Source organism: Ammospiza nelsoni, chromosome 2 (assembly GCF_027579445.1).
Source record: "Ammospiza nelsoni isolate bAmmNel1 chromosome 2, bAmmNel1.pri, whole genome shotgun sequence".
Classification (NCBI taxonomy): domain Eukaryota; kingdom Metazoa; phylum Chordata; class Aves; order Passeriformes; family Passerellidae; genus Ammospiza; species Ammospiza nelsoni.
This window is the reverse complement of record NC_080634.1, coordinates 86,658,523-86,677,830: the sequence shown is the minus strand read 5'-3', so window position 1 is coordinate 86,677,830 and position 19,308 is coordinate 86,658,523. Positions and strand designations below refer to the sequence as shown.

Below are 19,308 nucleotides of genomic sequence, written 5' to 3'. Positions count from 1 at the left end.
AGCAAGGAAGATTACTTTCAGCTCAGCACTTCATCTTTGAGAGGCTGAGGTCTCAAAGAGAAGTGGCCCTGTGATGGCCCAGCTGTATTGCTTCCAGAGGGATCTCCAGCCCTTCTCTGCAACGGCAGGATGGCTTCTGCTCGTGCCCTCCCAGGACCTGGAGGATGCTGAATGATAGCTAAGAAAGGAGGATCATAAATGTTAGAATTTGACATTGCTCTGCGCCATTAGAAGAGAGTGATTTGTTCCTGGAAGTAAAAGTAGATTACCGGATTTACTGCAGGAGGGATTAGGGATCCCCCAGTTTTCAGGCAGCGTGCGTGACTCCGGGCAGAGGCCAGGCTTTCCCAGGGCGCAGCCACACAGTGCCTGGCTGATTGTCCGGCTCTGCCCCGCACACTGGCCGGGCAGGGGGGATGGAGGGGCAGCTCCAGGTCACGGTGGGGCTGCGATGGCAGCCTCGACCCCCGCCTGGCCCTGCCGCCGCCACATCCCAGGCTCTCGGGCGGACCGGGAGGCAACGTGAATTTTAGAAACCCCACGGGAAAGCGAGAGCGCTGGAAAGAAGCGCTGCTCGCACACCTGAAACTCTGGCCCGGCGGGACTCGTCTGTCCTGCACACCGTATCCCTCTGCACGTCTTCTCGCATCCCTCTGTCTTTCCGCATCCCTTCGCCCTGCTGTGACTCTCCTCTCCTTCCACATTCCTGTGCGCATTTCTCCACATCCCCCTGGTTTACATCGTCGCGCACCCCCTGCCCACGAACGCAGGCAGCTCCGAGCCTCTGCCCGGTGTCTGCCCCCGCCGAGAGCAGCGGCGGCGGGGCGGGGGGGCTCGCAGCGGGGCGGGCGGGCTCGCCGGGCCCAGAGCCAGCGGTACCGGCCCGGCCCGGCCCGGCCGCGGGGCAGCGCGGCCGTGACGTCACCGTGCTGCCGTGCCCGGCGGGCCGCGCGCCAGGAGCCGCCGCTGCCGCCCGGAGCCGCCCCCGGCGCGGCGCAGCGCAGCGCAGGGCGGGTCCCGGCGCAGAGCCGCTGCCGGGAGCGCTGGGCCCGGGCAGCCGCCGCGCCTGCAGCTCTCGGCGGGGCCATGCGGATGGCGGTCGGTGCGGCAGCGGGCGAGGGGGCAGCGCAGAGCCCCGGCCCCGCCGCCGTGTCGCTGGGCTTGAGCGTGGCCGTGGTCTCCAGCCTGGTGAACGGCTCCACCTTCGTCCTGCAGAAGAAGGGGATCGTGCGGGCCCGCGGGAGAGGTAGGGGCCCGGCGCCGCGGTGGCCGCGGGTGGGAGCGCCGCTCCCGGGGCTTCCCGGCCTCCCTCCGCACCCCGGTAGCCTCCCAGGTGTGCGGGGCCTCGGCTGCCCCCGGCGGGGCCCCTCCCTCCCTCCCTCCCTCGCCCGCAGCCTTCCCCGCGCTGCGGCGGTGCCGGCCCGGAGCGGAGGGCAGGAGGCGGCAGGGCTGCCCAGGGACCCGGCCCGGCGAGCAGGACGGGCACCCTCGGCTGGGTCGGAGCCTGTGTCGGGGGGTGCCCCTGCCCGTGCAGACCCGGGACATCTTCCCGCGGTCTGGAGCGGGGAGCCGGCTTCAGTTTGTCACCTAAGCGTGTTTGACGGGAGAGCTCCGTGGCTGGCTCGAGGCGCAGGGCAGGTGATGGATGAGCGGAGAGGCGGCAGGCGCGGTGCGGTGCGGGTCGGTCCGGGAGTGTCAGCGCTGGGGAACTGCGCATCACCAACAGCCCCCCGGCGTACGGGCAGAGCCCTGGTCTGCCACACTGTAACACAGCACTGGGACTTGGGTGCCGTCTGCACTCCTGCCCATACACAGGTTCTTTTTCATGTACTTATGGGACTTTACCACCAGTTTCTGTGGCTTAGATAGTTTCTTGCCGTGAACAGCACCAGCACATCTTGTTGCTTGTTTATTCCAGCGCTTCCACAGACACATGCAGGTTGTATCAGTCATGTGGTGGTTTCCACTTTTTGAGAAGAGACAGATCAGTAACATAAATATTTCTTCTAACATAATATTTCTTCTATTTTTCATATTGAAATCCCATGCCTCATTATTATTTCCTGAGGTGAACATATTCAGGAACTGACTGTGCTGTCTAGACAGTGTAGCCAAAACAAAGCTGTAAATTCACGAGTGTGAAGATCTTCTGAATTTTATTTTGAGCTCCCCAAAGCATGCAGCTGAACAGCATTTTCTAGTTGCATCTTTGTGCTTTGAACATAGGAAAATGCAATTTTAAAACATCTATTTATTTGTTTTTAGTATCATATTTTTATGTAAGTGGAAGACTGTAAACACAGGTTGCATCATGCCTTTGAATTGTATTACTGTGGTCAGTTGCCATTTGTTTTTGTAGGTGATGGTGTCTGTGTATGAGCATGTGTCCATAAGTTCTAGGAGCTCTTTTTAAAGAAAAATCCTTTTTAGTTCCAGGACAAAGTATTTTCTCTGTATTCATTTCATGTATGTAAATATGTACCTATATGTGCACATACGTATAATATACAAATATATATATATGTAGATATATTTGTATTTGCATTTCTATTGCCTGCTGCATCTAGCATGTTCAGGGTGAATGCAGTGGAGAAAGCAAGCTTGGAACTATGTTACTACAACCTGGCAGCCTGATCTAAAAATTTTTTTTTGCTTTTTCTGCAATGACCTTACATCTAAAGGCATCAGACAAACTTTTGTTTTGCAAGCATAGTCTCCCTTTCCCTCCAAGATGGCTGTAACCCATTTTGATTGTCCACTGAGAAATCACGTTTGCATCATAAATACAAACTTTTTTTTTTGAAAGGGAAACAATGAGAAAACACAAGAGAAAAAGAATAATTTTGCAACCCAAGGCAGCTGGAGGAAGTTTTCATTTAGACTGTACTTACTCCTGAAGAACTTTCAGTGGAGCACTGGGTTAAGTGAGTGACAGGCGTGTGCCTGTTTTCTCAGTGCTAGCAGCTGTAAAACTTCCTGTTTTGAAAATATTAATGGTGTTTGTGCATCTTGCTGAGCATTTTATAGTTATTTCTATTGGGATGCTCAGTGAGGAGGCATCCAGGAAAATACCCCAGGTTTTTCTCTATTTTGTGCTATGAACCAGTAGGGATCTGCCTTGAATTAGCAGTTGGAGCTGTGAGTCTGAGATGGCCAGTGTCAAATGATGTCTTCTTTCCATTGTCTTCAGCAGGTGTTGTATAATTAACAAGGAGGCACTTCAAGTCTCTTCTGTCTTCTCTCTTGAATCAATAATATAGTATTGATGTAATTAGCAATCCTTGTCTACTTAGAAACAGCAGTGGGTGACAAATATTTTGCAAAGTTACCTTACTTGAGTCAATATTTTCTATAATTTCTGCCCCCAACAGTGTTTTTATTTTATATGCAATAACAAAAGTCTAAAAAATTACTACGCCCACTCTAAAGCTGGCCATTTTCATTAGTCATATTTCATCTCTTTTCAATTGTGTAGTGTGATTTCCAAGTGCTTAATTCTTTGTATGTCTCCAGAGTTAGTGATGGCTGTGTTTTCCTTCCATTTGGGATTTCAGAGTAGGTACAGTATTGCCTACTACTCCAGCAGCTTTTGAGAGGGCATCTTCCCAAATGAATGCAGAGCTGTATTGCTAGAAAGAGGAGCAAAACATAGGAGCATGACTTGGTGCCAAGGTTGTGCCCAGAGAAGGCCATGCTTTAGTTTAGGAAGTGGTCATGAGCCTTGATGTTCTGCAGAAGCAGAACTTCTGTGGTGCACAGGCTCCACCTGGGCACATCCCAAGGCAAGAGCTTGTAATCTGACAATGAAGATAACCACCCTCCAGTTTGGGAGGCACTAAGGACAATGCAGAGATTTTACTCCTCACTGAAAGTGAACTATGTTAGAAATTCAGAGACTTAAGTTGGAGCACTTTCCAATGCTTAAATGCAGGAAGATAAGGCGACACAATGGTCCTGCCAAAACTATGTGCCAAAACTGCCAAAACAATTTCTCAGCTACGTTTTTTCTGATAAAATTTCACTGAGGTTGTATTAGCAAACTAACTGAGCCAATTCATGTTCTGTTTCCATAGGTTTATAGTTCTCCCAGAAGTGGTTTTAATTTGTATGTTTAAATGTCACCCTCAGAAGCATTTGTTGACATTTTGGATGCTTTTCTACACAATACTGCATTAGTGTCACATAGGTGGTACTTCAAACTGGAAACCAGAACTTCTGACTAACACATTGTCTTAAGAAAGTCTTACTTGGAAACATAAGCCAAATCCAATATTAGTTTTTTGTGTTTGTTTGTTTTTTGGGGGTTTTTTGTTTTTTTTTTGTTTTTTGTTTTTTTTAAATCTCAGATTCAGTTGCCTTGAATAATAGATTTATGATTAAGGTCTTTAATAACTGAGACTGTTGTTTCATAGTTCCAATACTGTGATTTCATATTTTTCTAATGCATTTTCCTATACTTCCAGGTACTTCATACTTAACTGATATAGTATGGTGGTCGGGCACTATTGCAAGTAAGTATCTTGAAAAGTTTTAATTTTTTTTTAAAGGGAGCTTTGCTTAGATGGTGATAGGAGATGTCAGGAAATCTGGGTTTTCATCTTGAATCTTAGACTTCCTTGTCATGAAATTTCCATCCCTAGAAATATTCCACTTTTAGTAAACTCTTACCATGGCTACCAAGCCTGGTGGTGTTTGCAGAGGCAAAGAGCTGGGACAAACATGAGTCAGCCATCTTTCCACATTTCTAAACCATTTGGTGCTTGCAGCCCTTGGCAGCCACACACTGCTCTGACTCTGGGTTCCTGCATGGTTTGTGTCTCTGTATTGCACCGGCCAGCTCAGTTTTTAATAAAAGTCAAAGCTGAATTAAAAATTGTTGCTCTGCACAAAAGGGTTCATTGAACACATGTTATGTTTTAGATCAGAAAGCATTTAACCAGCCTCAATTAAAAAAAAAAAAAAACCCAAAATGCTTTTGGTTTCTTGTTCAACAGATACAGTTTCAGTTTTGCTTTTAATCTGCAAGATTAATGCAGAGCCTTCTGTGGTGCTGATATGAGATCAGTGTACTTTTACCCTTAATATCTTTGTAACTGCTAACACCAAGTTCATTTTCTGATGGGAATCTGGAGCATGGGGAGCAGCTAGCTTTCTCCTCTTACATGAGCCCTGGTTCTACCCACAAGTTTAGAATCATACCCCATTTTTAGATTCTAATCCAGCCTTTTGTGAATTATTTGGAAAGTTCTGATGCTGTTTCTGAGAAGTATATGGGTCCAGTTTTGCCTCTGATTTTTTGGCAGCAAGGTAGGTCTCTGATTTTTGGTTTTGTTGTCTTAAAGCTATGCAAAAGGAATGAAAACCAAGAGATCCCATTGAAGGACAAAGTTCACAGCAAGTGTAGAAGCCAACAGAGCTTCAGAAGAAAAGTCCTCAGCTGATTTAACCTGAGTTTAAGTAGATCTTTGACAGTTTCCTCCCCTGACAGGATCACTACACCTAAGTAAAAGTAAATCTGTGCACCAGTCGCTGTTCACTCCTGAGGCTCCCATCTGTAATCTCTGAGCAGAAGGAGTTAAAAAAAGGGAGGTTTTATTACAGGACTTATCTTGGTGAATCAGAGAAAACAATTTCATGCTTAAAAGAGCTGACTGAACTGAATGAAGGCAAAACAGCTGAAGGGAATGGTATTAGCTGGCTTTTTTCCAGTAGCTAGATGCAGGTATTTCAAAACAAAACCTCAGTGGCTTTACCAAGGAACTGAGCAAGAAGAGCTGCTTGTGGATATTACAGACTCAGAATGGCAGCACAGTCACAAACAGCAGCAGCAAGGGCCAGGGAGGCACCTATGGGATGCAGAGAAAGGCTCTGTGGGGAAAGGTGTTACTTGTGGAATTAGCAAAGCCCCCCAGTTATCTGGGTGAAATGATAACAGCTGACATCATTTTCTCAAGCAGAGAATTTGGAGTTTATGTGACTAACAAAAACAAAAACCACATAAACTCTATCAACTTGTTCTCATGGTGTTTGTTCAGATGGTGAGTAAGTGTTTCTGTGTTGGCATGCTGACTCAGCATAATGCTGCCCAACCATTTGGGGGCCCTGGGATCCACTGGATTACTGAAGACTTCAGAGGAAGGGCTGCACATTCTGCACATTTCCTTACTCTGTAGTCAAAAGAGTGATTGCAGCATGTATACAGGTATTTCAATGAGCATTAAACTAATTAATTGGCTAATTAATTAGTTTCAGTGCAAGTTTTGATAGCAGCAGTGATGTGGCTGGTTCTTGCAGTGAAAACATCTGCATTAGTGTTGTATTATAGATGGGGAGCACACTTGTGAAGTGTATCTCCTGTTTGTCACCACAGACTGGGCTGTATTTCACATTTCATAGCAGAGTTGGGGCTCCTGACCTGGTCTTTAAAAAGAAACTAGGTTGGAAGATGAATTCTAGGAGCATACTTAATGTAGTTGATGCATGTGAGCTGCAAATAGACTTTCAGTTAGTGGGAGCAGGCTGAAGTTTGTCTGAAATAAAGCCCCTGGCATGCCAAGAATAGGTATCTTTTGCAGTTCAGGTCTACTTCTGGTCTCCTTGCTAATGGAGACATGCCAGTGTGCATCAGGTTTTGTGTTGCAGTAACTTTGAGGGTACTGGTACTTGTTCATCATATTAAAAGCTTGGTGTGCTTCAAGAACTGAAGTCATGTCTTGACTTACAGCACTGATGTATCTGATGAGGAATTTCTGTTCAGAGAGGACTGGAAAGGTTGGCAGCAAAGGTCCTCAACATTGGGTAGATGGTAAAAATCACTGAGCTTGTTTTTTTAATTGTTAACTAGTCCTGGTCTGCCATTTGTGGTGGTAAGGGACTGCTCCTACTACTGGTTCCTACTACATGGTGATATGGAAAATCTCCAGTAAGTTCAGTTACCTTACAATATGTTCCATTTGACTGAAGCTTCAGAGACAGAAGCTACTTTATGGATTGATGTTGATGCCATCTGTTAAGAGTTCTTCCAACAGAAAGTTCAGACACCTGACCTCCAAAAAAAGCACCCTTTTGTCCGAGTCATTTGGAAATGTATGTCATCTGCAGAAATGCAGAGTGCCAGCTGTGCACCATTCTCCATCCAAGATCTGCCCCAATGCCTTCAGATGCCTTGAAGATAATGCCAGAGTTGCTGCATAGATCTCCAAACAGCCTGAGGCTGATAACTGAGTTACTCTGTTCCTAGGGACAGGGAGATCACCACTATCTCTTGTGCCTCAGAAATGCTGCTGCTCATCAATTTCTGTGTCTCACTCCTGCACATAGAGAAAGCCTCAGTGAATTTAATTAGTATAATTTTTCCACACTCTGCAATTTTGCAAGTTTTTTTGTCTCCTTCGTATTTCCTGTAGGTTACACAGGTCTTCAGCTCTACTGATAATGTGAGCTAAATTGGTAAATTAATTAATGTTTGCAGAGTGCTTTGCAGATTTAAAAATTTGGATGATAGTAATGACATTTGATAGTTGAGGGCAGTGCCAGCCCGAGCATAAAGACATCTTGGATTCTTGAAATGTTTTTAAATGCTGATAATGGCTTTTAACAGCAACTGGAAATTTGAGCTGTAATTTGTGCTCAATCTCAAGCTTCTTGCCAGTTACCACAGACCCTGTAACTATGCAAGTATGCTGACCTATTATAAACTTGCCAGCACTTGCAAAACCATCTAGCTTTTAGTTTTTAACTGAAAACTTAAACACATGAACTGTTGTCACAGCTGTGATGTGCAATACTGTGGTAAATCTTGGAATTTACTTTTACTGGAAGAAAGAGAAATAAGGTTGAGGCTGTTAATGTGTCTTGTCAGGCATGTTCTTTTTACAGTTGTCAGGAATGACTTTGTATGTTACATAGTGTTAGGAAAAGTTGGTGTAGTATATTGAAGAGCCCTTATGCATGTGCTTAGTGTTTCAGTAGTAGATTCCTCAGCGCTGTCTTTGTTTCCCCCCCAAAAACTAACACTGCTGTTAGGAACTATAATCAGGTACATTTGTTTTATGAGAATGCACATTCTAAGGATGAAACCATGGATTATACATACTTTTACCCCTCCTCATACAAATATTTGAGTGTAATACTGTGATTATAATCCATGAGTGTTTCTAATTCATAGTCTTATTTATATTTAACTAAGAGAAATTACAAACGAGATTATTTACTGTGCCCACTTGGATATTCTTGTGTGGCAAATATAAATCTTGTATTAACAAATACAAAACTATAGAAAATTTCCAGCCATTTTGTTTACGTGCAAAATTAACAGAACTAAGCAAATTGTAACATCTGTTTTCCAGTTAGGTCAGTCTTTCCCAAACAGTATTGGGCAAGTTTTGATTACTTGTTTTTACAAAGGGGTTTAAAGGCTTATTTCTGGTTCTCTTGACAGTGGCACTGGGTCAAATAGGGAATTTCTTGGCCTACACTGCAGTCCCAACTGTGCTAGTGACGCCCTTGGGAGCTCTTGGCGTTCCATTTGGGTAAGAGTTTGCTTTTCTTGTTCTTATCTGGATGTCATTACTACTTAGTAAAATGTCAGATGGACTCAGTGCTCACTGGAGGTCCACTGAGAAATGTCAGGCTTATGGCTGTTCATGATGTGTTACAATGTCACTTATTCCCGTTTTCCCCGGGAAAGCATGGCTGGGGGAAGGCAGTGAAGAACAGTTTTCCTCAGTATCTTCTGCTTTTAGTTCTCACTATGATTTCAAACAGATAAACTTTTTTTTTCCTCCCTTTTCTGTGATTGTTCTGGACTTTTCTGCCTATTCTCTAGTTCACAGTTCCCTTACTATGTAGATCTTTCCTTTTGTCTCACAGTCTTTCTCTATCCAGCTATCCATAGCCCACGTGTGTTTATTGATGCTGATTTCATTTTATTGGATCTGGCCTCTTGCCAAGGAGGAAAACTCAAGGGAGTTCCTTGCACATGCATGCCCCTGGCTTCTTAGAAGTTATGTGTGTGGAAGGCACAGAAAAGGCAGTGAGTTTAAGGAGTTTAATATGTAACTAATGTTTTGTGAATAGATGAATTACAGTTGTTGAACTACTGCAGTGAAAAAGTACAACTCTTGGAAAACAAAGCTGTGCATTACCTTGAGATTTTTCTGTTGCCTGCACTGGCCATCTGCTTCAGAGTATAGATGGCACTGCTTCATGTCTGTCTTTAGCTCTATCACTGTGAAGCACACTGATGGTGCTTTAAATACCTCCTATTATTTTAACCTAGGCCACTTATTTTTGCTCACTTTGGTCAGCTACATATCTGAGCCCAGCCCTGGGATCTTTGTAACCAAAGGTCACTTTTATCTCCTGACTGCTTAACACCTATAAAATGGGGCTTTGTGACAGCTCACCAAATTGGTAGTGGGTAGATGTCTACCTTGGGGGTCAGATGTCTGGTTTGGGAGGTTTCAGTTTTTGGGGGGGAGGGTTGAGGGGGTGGTGTGGTTTTGCTTTTTGAGGTGTTGTGTCTAGAAGTTTTGCTGGGGTTTGTGTCTTGTTTTGTTGTGTTGTTTTGGTTTTTTTTTTTCCTAAGATGAGATGTCAAGGATGGAGTAAAACTGCAAATGGATAAATCTTTCCTCAGATAAGTAGGAAATACATTTTGAGAATTCATCAGCATTTGATAGTATTCCTTTAAAAGGGTAATTCTTACGGCACAGCACTGTTCAACATTTTTAACAGGATGTAGTCAAACTTCTGTTTTTCTTCCTCTTTTCAAAGGTCCATTTTAGCTTCTTACCTGCTGAAAGAGAAACTGAACATTCTTGGCAAGCTGGGATGTTTGCTGAGCTGTGCTGGGTCTGTTGTTCTCATTATCCATTCCCCGAAGTCCGAGAGTGTAACAACTCAGGCTGAGCTTGAAGAGAAGCTTACAAATCCAGGTAGTTTGTTTTTTCATTGATTCATGATTTTCTGATGTTGAGCAGGAACATGCTTGAGGAAGAGGCTTACCACTTCTACCAGGTAGGGAAATTAACTGACGAAGAAATCACAGTGTGACAGAGGCAAATCAATACAGGTTTTGTGTAAGAAAACTATGCCCTGCTCTTCTTAGAACTTGTTGTATTTATTGGGACATGTGTGCAGAAAGGAAAACATGGATACTTTTGAAAACATTATCCTGCACAGCAAGCTCAGAATAATGGACAATTGAACTTGTAATTTTATAACATTATGAAAAGACTGTATCTTGCTATTAGAGATGAAAAGTGCAAATCTAGGACCTCAATTTAAGTTATTTTATACAAAACAAAAAAAATACTCTCTTTCTTCTCTCCTTTATTTCTCCATGCTTTTTTAATTAAAAGTTTATACTAAATACCAGTTGTGTTCCCAGATTTATTTGCACAATAAAGGTATGTAGAAATAGGCTGTTGAGACATATGCTGAAATGCCTGTTCTTTCTCACCAGCTGCTGGAGGACACATACTGGTACTAATATGTTCCAGGCTCATTTTTATTTTTCTTGCTTAAGCGCCAAACTGCCAACTATTGTTTTTCTTGTATTTGCTTGAAGTGAGAGAAACTCAAACCTAATAACATCAGCTATTCAAAAAGTCTGCAAACAAAGGAAAGAAAACAAATACCTTAGTCTCAGTTTACCATTTAAATCTGAACAAAGAGCATTGGCTCTGTATTTTTTTAAACTCTAAAGCATGAAATGTTTTTCACTCCTCTTATATTTATACTGATTGTATAATGTAAATAATATGGCCTCATCTTTGTTCTAACTCATGTGCTCACCTTAGTGGGATATAATTTTATGTTGAAGCTCTTTGCTGGATCTATACACTGTGCTTTAATTAACTGTTTATGAATGAGGTGTTATCTTTCTGTCTGTCATAGGAGACTTTAAGGAGTATAGTCCTAATGGAAAAGAGAATAAGATTTAAAAAAGCCATCTGAAATCCATTTCAAATGTGCCACAGTGTGTTATTTTGTACATGGTTATTTGTTTTTCCCAAAGAGCATGACATCATCATCAGGTTTTGATGCCGATATTTCTGGAAGCTAAGTGATTTGGGTCTGTCTTCAATAGCAAATCTTAATTGTGATGTATACCTGAAAGTCACTGCTAGGACAGGATTTGCCTGCTAAAATCTTTAGAAGACCTAGAGTTCTCATCTTGATATTTTCTTGTTTTCTTTTTGTTTTCCAGTTTTCGTGGGTTATCTCTGCATAGTGCTGCTAATGCTTCTCCTGCTTATCTTCTGGATAGCTCCAGCTCATGGACCTACTAATATTATGGTTTACATCAGTATTTGCTCTCTGTTGGGCAGTTTCACTGTTCCCAGCACAAAAGGCATTGGGCTGGCTGCTCAAGATATCTTTCACAATAACCCATCAAGTCAAAGGGCTCTGTACCTCTGTCTGGTACTTCTGGCAGTATTAGGATGTAGCATTATCATTCAGTTCAGATACATCAATAAGGCACTGGAGTGTTTTGACTCCTCTGTGTTTGGTGCCATCTACTATGTTGTGTTTACCACTCTAGTCCTGCTGGCTTCAGCCATCCTTTTTAGGGAATGGAGTAATGTAGGAGTCGTAGATTTTTTGGGCATGGCTTGTGGATTCACCACAGTGTCTATTGGAATTGTTCTTATACAAGTCTTCAAGGAATTCAACTTCAATATTGGAGATTTAAACAAACCTAACATGAAGACAGATTAAAATATTTTTGAGGGGAAACTGGATGGCTCAGGGAAGGATGCAGAGCTGTTCATTTCTAGGTCACTATTTCAAATAGAATTCAGGTTGGTAACTACCCTCTGACAATTTGGTGGCCTATGTGAAATGAACTGGAGGCTTCCATCCAGTTTCAAAGGAACAGCTGTCCATGTAACCCAGTCAACACAATAAATGACCTTAATTGGAACTACTAATTGAGTCAGCATAGAGACCGATGTATTTCCTCACTGTAAAAGGTAGTCCATCAGAAGAGCTCTGTGAATATTCTGACAGACCTGTGTGAAAGCTTGTGTTGTGACTTCTGAGGCACCATTTCTGTGGGCAGAGGACATCAGTTTCTAATGCACTCAATCTGATACCTTTCATCACAAGTGATGTATACCTTAAAATAAAGGGGGAAAAGTAAGTGGAACAATTTGTGAATCTCAGTATAGCAATGTCTTCACCATCAAGGCTGTGAATTCTCAGACAAATGTTGGATCATGGACTGTAATTTGTTCTTTTTAGTGACTGTCTTGGCAACTTTGTCAGCCATGCGGTGAAGACACAGGGGAGTTGTAAATTGAGTTCTCTATTCAGAGCAGTGGACCCTTAAATATCTTTCACTAGTTACTTATCAGCTCATGGTAGTGTCCAGGTATGCATTTTCCTTTGTAACTTACATACATTAAGACATACTGCATTCATCTAAGAGTGTTTAAGTGGGAGCAGGTAGAAAGACTGTGAAGGATGTGGAAATGATGCACAGGCTTACTGCCTACATTGGCTTATTTGTAAGCAGCTCAGAACTGTTTCAGTGCCTTTGCAATCAAAAAATACTGCATAATTTTGAATGTATTTGTTTCAGATGGCCTATACTGGTTTAATAACTCAATTTCACTGTCTACAATATCAGACTATATTCAAATTCTAAATGTATAAAGCATCTAGAAGGACCATATGTTTTTGGAACAATTTACAAACCTGAACTGAAACCCCTGGATGCCTTGACAGCTTCTGAAAAACTCGTAGTCCTAATGGGAAGAGGAGTGTTGAAATCAGTTCAGCATACCTTTATTTTAGTTTAGTGACTAAATGCAGGAGACCATTTTGTTGAACAGCTAATAAATAGGGACCATTAAAAAAAAGTAATTTAAAAGAGAGAGGAGCATGAGATTTCTCATGGCTCAAAAAAGATGGTCTGATGTTCTTGTAATGTGGGAAAAGGAGGTTAAAGACTGAAAAAACAAAAGCATTCTGAGAGTTTTAGGTAACTGACAGGGACATCCATTCAGATCAGTAATTCACAGACTTGTGTGAACACTTCAGTTGTTGTATTTTTACAAGTAGTACACACAGCTTAAGCTATGATGAGGATGACTCCAAACAGCTCAGTTTAAACCATTTAGAGAATATTGTTATGTTAAAGAATGAAACACTTAATTTCATGTTCTACTTACATTTGGTCAAAAAGTTGAAGTCTTGAAAAGCAGTGAATATTTGTTTCAGTCTAAGTACAAAAATGAGTACAGTGGAACTCAACGTCTCTAGATGAGAACATCTCCCAAGAAAACAGAAAATCCCAATGTGATTACAAGACAATATTTGAGAAAATTCACAACATTTTATCAAGAGATCATGAATGTAGCTTTGTGACTGCCTGACAGGACCATGGATGTTGATTAGTGGGGAGTAATACTGTCTGCTCTTGTGATGTTTTTTGTTGACCTGAATTGAGGTTTCCTTAAAACTCAGCCTCCATTTTCATTTAAAATGAATGCTGTAAGCCCTACTAATGGCAGCAATAATTGCAAAAGTGAATCCAAAAGATTTAGTGTTCTGAGGGGACTGTTCTGAGGGAGTAAGAGCCCTACTATGTTATTTGCAAGGTTGTTTTAAAACTCCATATTGCAGGGAATGGCTCTTGAGTTGGCAGAAATGTGCATTGTTACAGGCCAACACACAGTAACTGGGTATCTTAATGAAATAGAGTAGCTCTGGCAGAGAAAAGACCATCTTTATAGATTTTCAAATATTATGCAAGGTTTTTAGAAAGTCTGAGAATTGTAGATGAGGGTAATTGGGCTATGAAATCTGGTTAAACTAGCATCTGTCCATTATTGATTGGAAGATGGTATCTTGGTTCTCAGCAAACATTCATATTTTGTCATGTTAATTCCCTTTTTTTTTTTTTTTTTTTTGATTGAACCTGGAATTGCACATAGGTTATGAGACCTGTACTAACCTACTTGTTTTAAAACAATGTTATCTGTTTTTTGAAGCAGTCAAGTTGTCTTTTCAAAATTCAGCTGAAAGTTCATGAGTTGTATGTTGGCTTTGTATTAGCCTTTAATCTCTGAAGACTTTTCTGAAAATCTTTATGTCAGAATGGAAATTATTGTGGTCTTATCTTACTCCTTCTTTGGCTGGTTTGAAAATTAATTCTTAATTATTTATAAAGTGCCTGTCCTAGTATGTTAGATGCATATGCAAATTATTAGTAAATTTTAGATTCAGAATAACTTGATTGCCCTGTCTAAACCTTGACATTTTCTGCACCACATGAAGTTTACTTGCTAAGTGCTCACTATGCAGAGGAAGAATAAAGTAGCAACCATGTTCTGTGGTCCTCTGACCATTGTAACCACTGATAAATATCAGCACAGTTCTCTTCTCTTCTCCCCAGCTGCTCCTCATCTCTGATGAGCTTTCTAGAAATGTCTAATTAACCTTGATGTTTAAAACAAAGACGTCAAAAGCCAGCACATAAGGTGAAAGAAATTCTTGTGGCCTTGCACATCATTTGTATCTGCAGCCTTTTACTTCTTGAATGCTAAGTATCTGAAAGCTTTATTTTTGCTACTTTGTTCAGTGTAGCAGTGTTCTTTCAAGTTCTGCTGTACCTGGATCTGGTTCAGTTCTAACTTTAGAAATGTATTAGCATTTTCTGTTGTCACTGTTGATAGGATTCTTTCCCCCTCCATCCCACGCCCTCCTCTTTCCAGGTGTCCTACCTTTTTAGTCCCATTGCTTTTCTGATTTAAAAGGAGGCACTGATGAAGTTGAATTTTAGCTGTTCCCTCTTTTTCCACCCCTTTGACAAGTAAGCACTTTGAATAAGACAGATATCCGAGTTCCATCATCTCAGGGAGCAAATGTGCATAGTTGTCTCCTGAGCTCTGGCATCCCTCATGGGTCTGCCCTTTTCACATTCTCATTGTGTTATATGCATTGATAGCTGCAAGCCAGATGATTTCAGTTCTGATTCCAAAGTAGAAGTGGGAGAGGCTACCCATGGAAAAACTGGATTCATTACAGTGGTGGAATGCATTTGAATTCTGTTCAGATCCACAGGAAAGGTGTTTCACTCCCTATGTCTGACTTCTGTTATACTTGTCAAACATATTTACTTGGTACTCACTTGAGGATAGCTCTTTGATCATTATCCCTTCAGTGTATGGAGGATTTGCATTTGTCAGTCACAATCTCTGTTAGGTGTCAAACACAAAAATCTCTCAAATGTTCAGTAGGAGAATAGAAACCTTTTTGATACAACCAAAAAACCACATTTGTTACACTTCAAGTACTTCTGTAAAAAAAGAAAAATACCTAAACAAGTTATCTGCTGTATTGACTTTCCAGGACTCTGTATGTGTAAATAGAGCCTATTTATTAGTGAGCTGCAACTAACATTAATAAGAACCTGTCATACCACAGTTTGACAAGTGAGGCTTCCTATTAATAATATGGGTTTTATTGGAACATATGTATTTTTCTGAAGTAACTAGCACTGAAAAATCAAACACTGGATTAAGTTGTTGAAACAGTAGAAAGTAAGGTTTAGCTTTCATTTGATTTTTTAAAAATACAGGGTTTGTATTTGAAGAAATTTGGGGTTAATAATTAGGGGGTGCTTTAAATGGGAAGTTGTTTGCACATTGTAACCCCCCTCACATTCTTCTTTCATAAAAATAAGACATCGAGGATTCTACAGATATTCCCTGGTTGTCTTGAGATGGTGTAACTACTGAAGTTTTACTGTTAAATCAAGCATTATCAAATGTTTATCTGTTACCTGTTGTCTTTGTAATAATTCTTTGGTGCTATCTATGGGCTTACAGAATGCAGATTTTTAATGTGTACTGTGTTAGGCACCAATGTTGTCAACAGTTATCATTACTAGTGCCCAAGTGTATCAGACAGCAATGTTGAAATGTTACAGATTAAGAAATTTCTTTTTAAAAGCTTCAAATAAGTTTGGCTTTTCTTTATTGTTTGTGGTTGTGTTGGGTGCTTCCATGTCCACACGCCTCCCCAGACAGTTGCTCTATAGAGTGGAAAATATTGGAAAAGATTACACAAAAAGGGTATTTTTAATTTTTTTTTTTTTTTTTTTTACTGTGGAACTTTCTCTTTTTTTTTTTTTCTTTCTTTCTTTTTTTTTTTTTTTTAATTTCCCTTTTTTTTTTCCCGGAATGTAAAAAGTAGTTCTAATTGGATGTAGGGAAAAGGTAGTTGGCAACAAAAATACAATGTCAGGTTTGGTTGCTTCAATGCTCTTGCAATATAGTTACTACAGATTACATAAAAACCGTTTATTTTATTAGCTTCCAAATAATGTATATATAGATTTGTTAATGGCTTACAAGTCAAGCTTACTCTTTTTGCTTTTTAAAAAATAGTTATAGGCATGTTGTATTTGCCTTGTGTAAATTATAAAAGGCTATTTAGTAAGTTTTCTGATAACTAATCTATTTATTAACCTGTATTGTTTTAAAATAAATGATTTATTTCTAGCTCAATGCTTGTTTTGTGACTTGTTTTTAGTAAATGGGGTCAGAGGGAAATCAAGTTTCTTACACACTGCTTTACAGGCTAATTCCAATTCATAAGCCTAAATTATTTCCATTTTATTTCATAAAATAGCAGCTTTGCTTTTAACCAGAATAGCAGATTGGTGCCTGGGTATGGATCAGTTGGACTACAGAGGGCCAGTTGATCTATACCAGTATCTACCAGCAGGCTGCAGTCTCAATGTCTTCATTGGACTGAAGTTTGCTCACAGGTAGAATGAAGACTTCTCTGGCAAAAATGTTTGCTGGGCCTTGAGTCACTTCAAACTGTGTATTCAGGGTTAACACGTGCTGTGTTCCTGCACTGCTGTACATTGGTTACTTGCTAGAGCTTCTATTCCAAGATTTACTGCTCCACACTTGGCTGTGCATCAAGTGGCAACAGCTGTAAAGAAGTCTGTGTCACCAGTCTAATTTACTCTCTGTCATAATAGCTCTCTGTAGAAAGAATTGCTTGGAAAACTGCAGTGATTGCCCATCTCATTCTTCATCTGAAATTCCTAGCCCCTCATATCAGGTACTGGCAAATACATAACTTAGAGTCTGTCTCTTAGATTTTGGTTGGCTGGGTTTGTTTTTTTAATGGTGGGATTTATGATTAAGAACTGCTCCATTCTGTTCATTTGTGTTTTAGGGGCTGCATTGATATTATTGTCAGTCAAAATTCAAAGTTATCTTTAAACAAGGAAACTAGCTCCTCAATAATATTAAATGTGTGCAGTGGAAAAGATGGGTATGGATTTATACTGAAATTTTATTTTTAAGGTATTTATTATATTAATGCAACGTACAAAGATAGATCAGAAATTTTGAAAGGCTTTCACTTCTGCATGCAGCATCTCTGATTTTTAAGTAGGTAGGATAAGGAGTCTGCCTGTTGTTAGCAAGAAAATTCAGTTATCCTTGTCTTGGCATGTCAGGAGCTTGGCCTCTAAGGCAGCAGCATTGTGGTAAAGGCAAATGTGCCATTCAACAACCACAGGTGTTGTTGGAAGTCTGGGACATGATCAATCCTGAGCATATTTATCTCAGCAACACAGTTAATATATTTATCTCAGCAATGCAGTTCATATTGGAAGACCATTAAAGACAAAAATCTCATTGAGTCAAAAGAAAAAAAAAATCCTGTTGATTTTTGTGTGGTTTGTTCTACAATTTTAAGTCTTAAGCAGAGTCCCTTAAGTTCCTTGTGACACTGTAGATGTTGCACAAGTAGACCCACAGATGTGGGGTTTTTTTTGCTTAGCTGTCTTCACAAAACACAGCAGGGAAGTGGTCACCAGAGACCCTGTTAAAGCTTCCTGAGGTTGTACAGGTATGTTTTTGCCCTTTGCCCTTTTAAATTTTACAAGATATTTATACACATAGTAGATACTAAGCCCTAAAAAACCCTGTCCACGCCAAAGGACCTACATTGACTTCTCTCATTAAATTCCTTGGGCACAGGGATGGTTTGTGCATCTGAATTGCCCTCTGAGAACAAGTTAAATTAGGCAGGTTACCACCATTCTCATGCTTGGAGTTCTTGCCAGATACTCAACCAACATGCCTGAAATACTGTGCTGTTGTAAATTACTCTGAGATAGTTTGAGTATTTTCCATTACTGAGCACAGCCCCTGGCTTTGAAATAAATATTTATTGTGCCAAATTTTGTGCCAAATGCAAAGCATTGAATTTGTACTTTGAACAGTTGCATGTATGTTAAGCATAACTAGCAGCTGAAAAACACAAGAGAGGGGATTAACAGAACAACTGAAGTTCCACAAATGCCTAAACTGCTTAGAGGTTAATATTAGAGTGAATATTTTCAGATATTTATTCATTATTGTTTTAGCTTGGTTGTGAGGTGTTTTTGAAGGGAGGAGAGCAGAGAGAGACAAGAGTGGAAGGGGAAGGCTAAATTGACTTGCTTCAGACATTACTCTTAACTCAGGAATATGTACACATACACATTATCAGCATTTGGCATGATCACAGGCACATGAAGTTCTTTAGGTCCTTTAAGCTTTGAACCTAGCTATCAGTAATTAGCTGCTTCTGTTTATACTGTACTGGTTTAGGTGACACAGGTTTTAATCTTTTAATCCATTTGAGAAATCATTTTCACCAGCTGTTAACTTTTTCAAAGACTTCACAGTTTTGATATCTTTTGGTAAAACACAGAAAAGCCAGTGTCTTACTGTGTCAGTATGTAGGTAATTACTGTAAATTGCTTAGCAGCTTTTTTATCTTAAAGTATATTTTTATATATACACACACATATAACACTATTTTGTAAGTGCAAAGTTCATGTCAAGAATACTAGATTAGTTTTATATTGGGGAATGGAATGTTGCGTTAGAGAATAAAATAGGCTTAACATTTAACCATGTGCTTTGGGTGGTGTGGAAATGTAATTTTTGTCAGCAAGGGACCATTTTTAATGAGATATAACACAGTAGGTAACGTGATGAGGAGTGGCTTTGTCATGGGTATTCCACAAGGGAAAGCCAAGACTGGTTTTGTTTCCATGTCTTTCCAGGTGTTGCAGAAATGAAGCAGCTATATGTGCAGACTGGGATAATGCCTACACAAATCCTGAGAAGACTAAAAAAACTGGAACTGCTCTCACTAAGGGATGTGACAAAACAGGTATTTTGGCAGTGTTGGTTGTTCAGACTTAATGCTACAAGGCAGCTGTGTAAAGCGTACTCAGAGATAGTCATGAAGAAACCAAAGAACCCTCTGACC

The 19,308-nt window shown here is 40.7% G+C and overlaps 1 protein-coding gene across 2 annotated transcripts; it reads left to right on the top strand.

Annotated features, from left to right (window-relative positions):
- The first annotated feature begins 1,007 nt into the window (after nucleotides 1–1,007).
- On the top strand, nucleotides 1,008–19,161 carry NIPA1 (NIPA magnesium transporter 1). Of its 2 annotated transcripts, XM_059494051.1 has the most exons (6): nucleotides 1,031–1,246; nucleotides 4,464–4,511; nucleotides 8,441–8,531; nucleotides 9,778–9,938; nucleotides 17,012–17,094; nucleotides 19,100–19,161. In XM_059494051.1, exons 1-6 carry the CDS (start codon nucleotides 1,087–1,089, stop codon nucleotides 19,112–19,114), a joined length of 558 nt encoding a protein of 185 aa, XP_059350034.1. In that variant the 5' UTR covers nucleotides 1,031–1,086; the 3' UTR covers nucleotides 19,115–19,161. The 2 variants fall into 2 exon arrangements, with proteins under 2 accessions (XP_059350035.1, XP_059350034.1); XM_059494052.1 differs by lacking the exons at nucleotides 17,012–17,094; nucleotides 19,100–19,161 and adding an exon at nucleotides 11,216–16,526 and having other exon boundaries at nucleotides 1,008–1,246.
- Nucleotides 19,162–19,308: the final 147 nt, after the last annotated feature.

Bases quoted from the DNA above. Each gene is read 5' to 3' on its own strand.
- NIPA1 (XM_059494052.1), top strand. From the start codon at position 1,087: ATGCGGATGGCGGTCGGTGCGGCAGCGGGCGAGGGGGCAGCGCAGAGC. The intron at 1,247-4,463 runs GTAGGGGCCCGG...CTATACTTCCAG, and splicing joins CGTGCGGGCCCGCGGGAGAG to GTACTTCATACTTAACTGAT. The intron at 8,532-9,777 runs GTAAGAGTTTGC...CTCTTTTCAAAG, and splicing joins GCTCTTGGCGTTCCATTTGG to GTCCATTTTAGCTTCTTACC.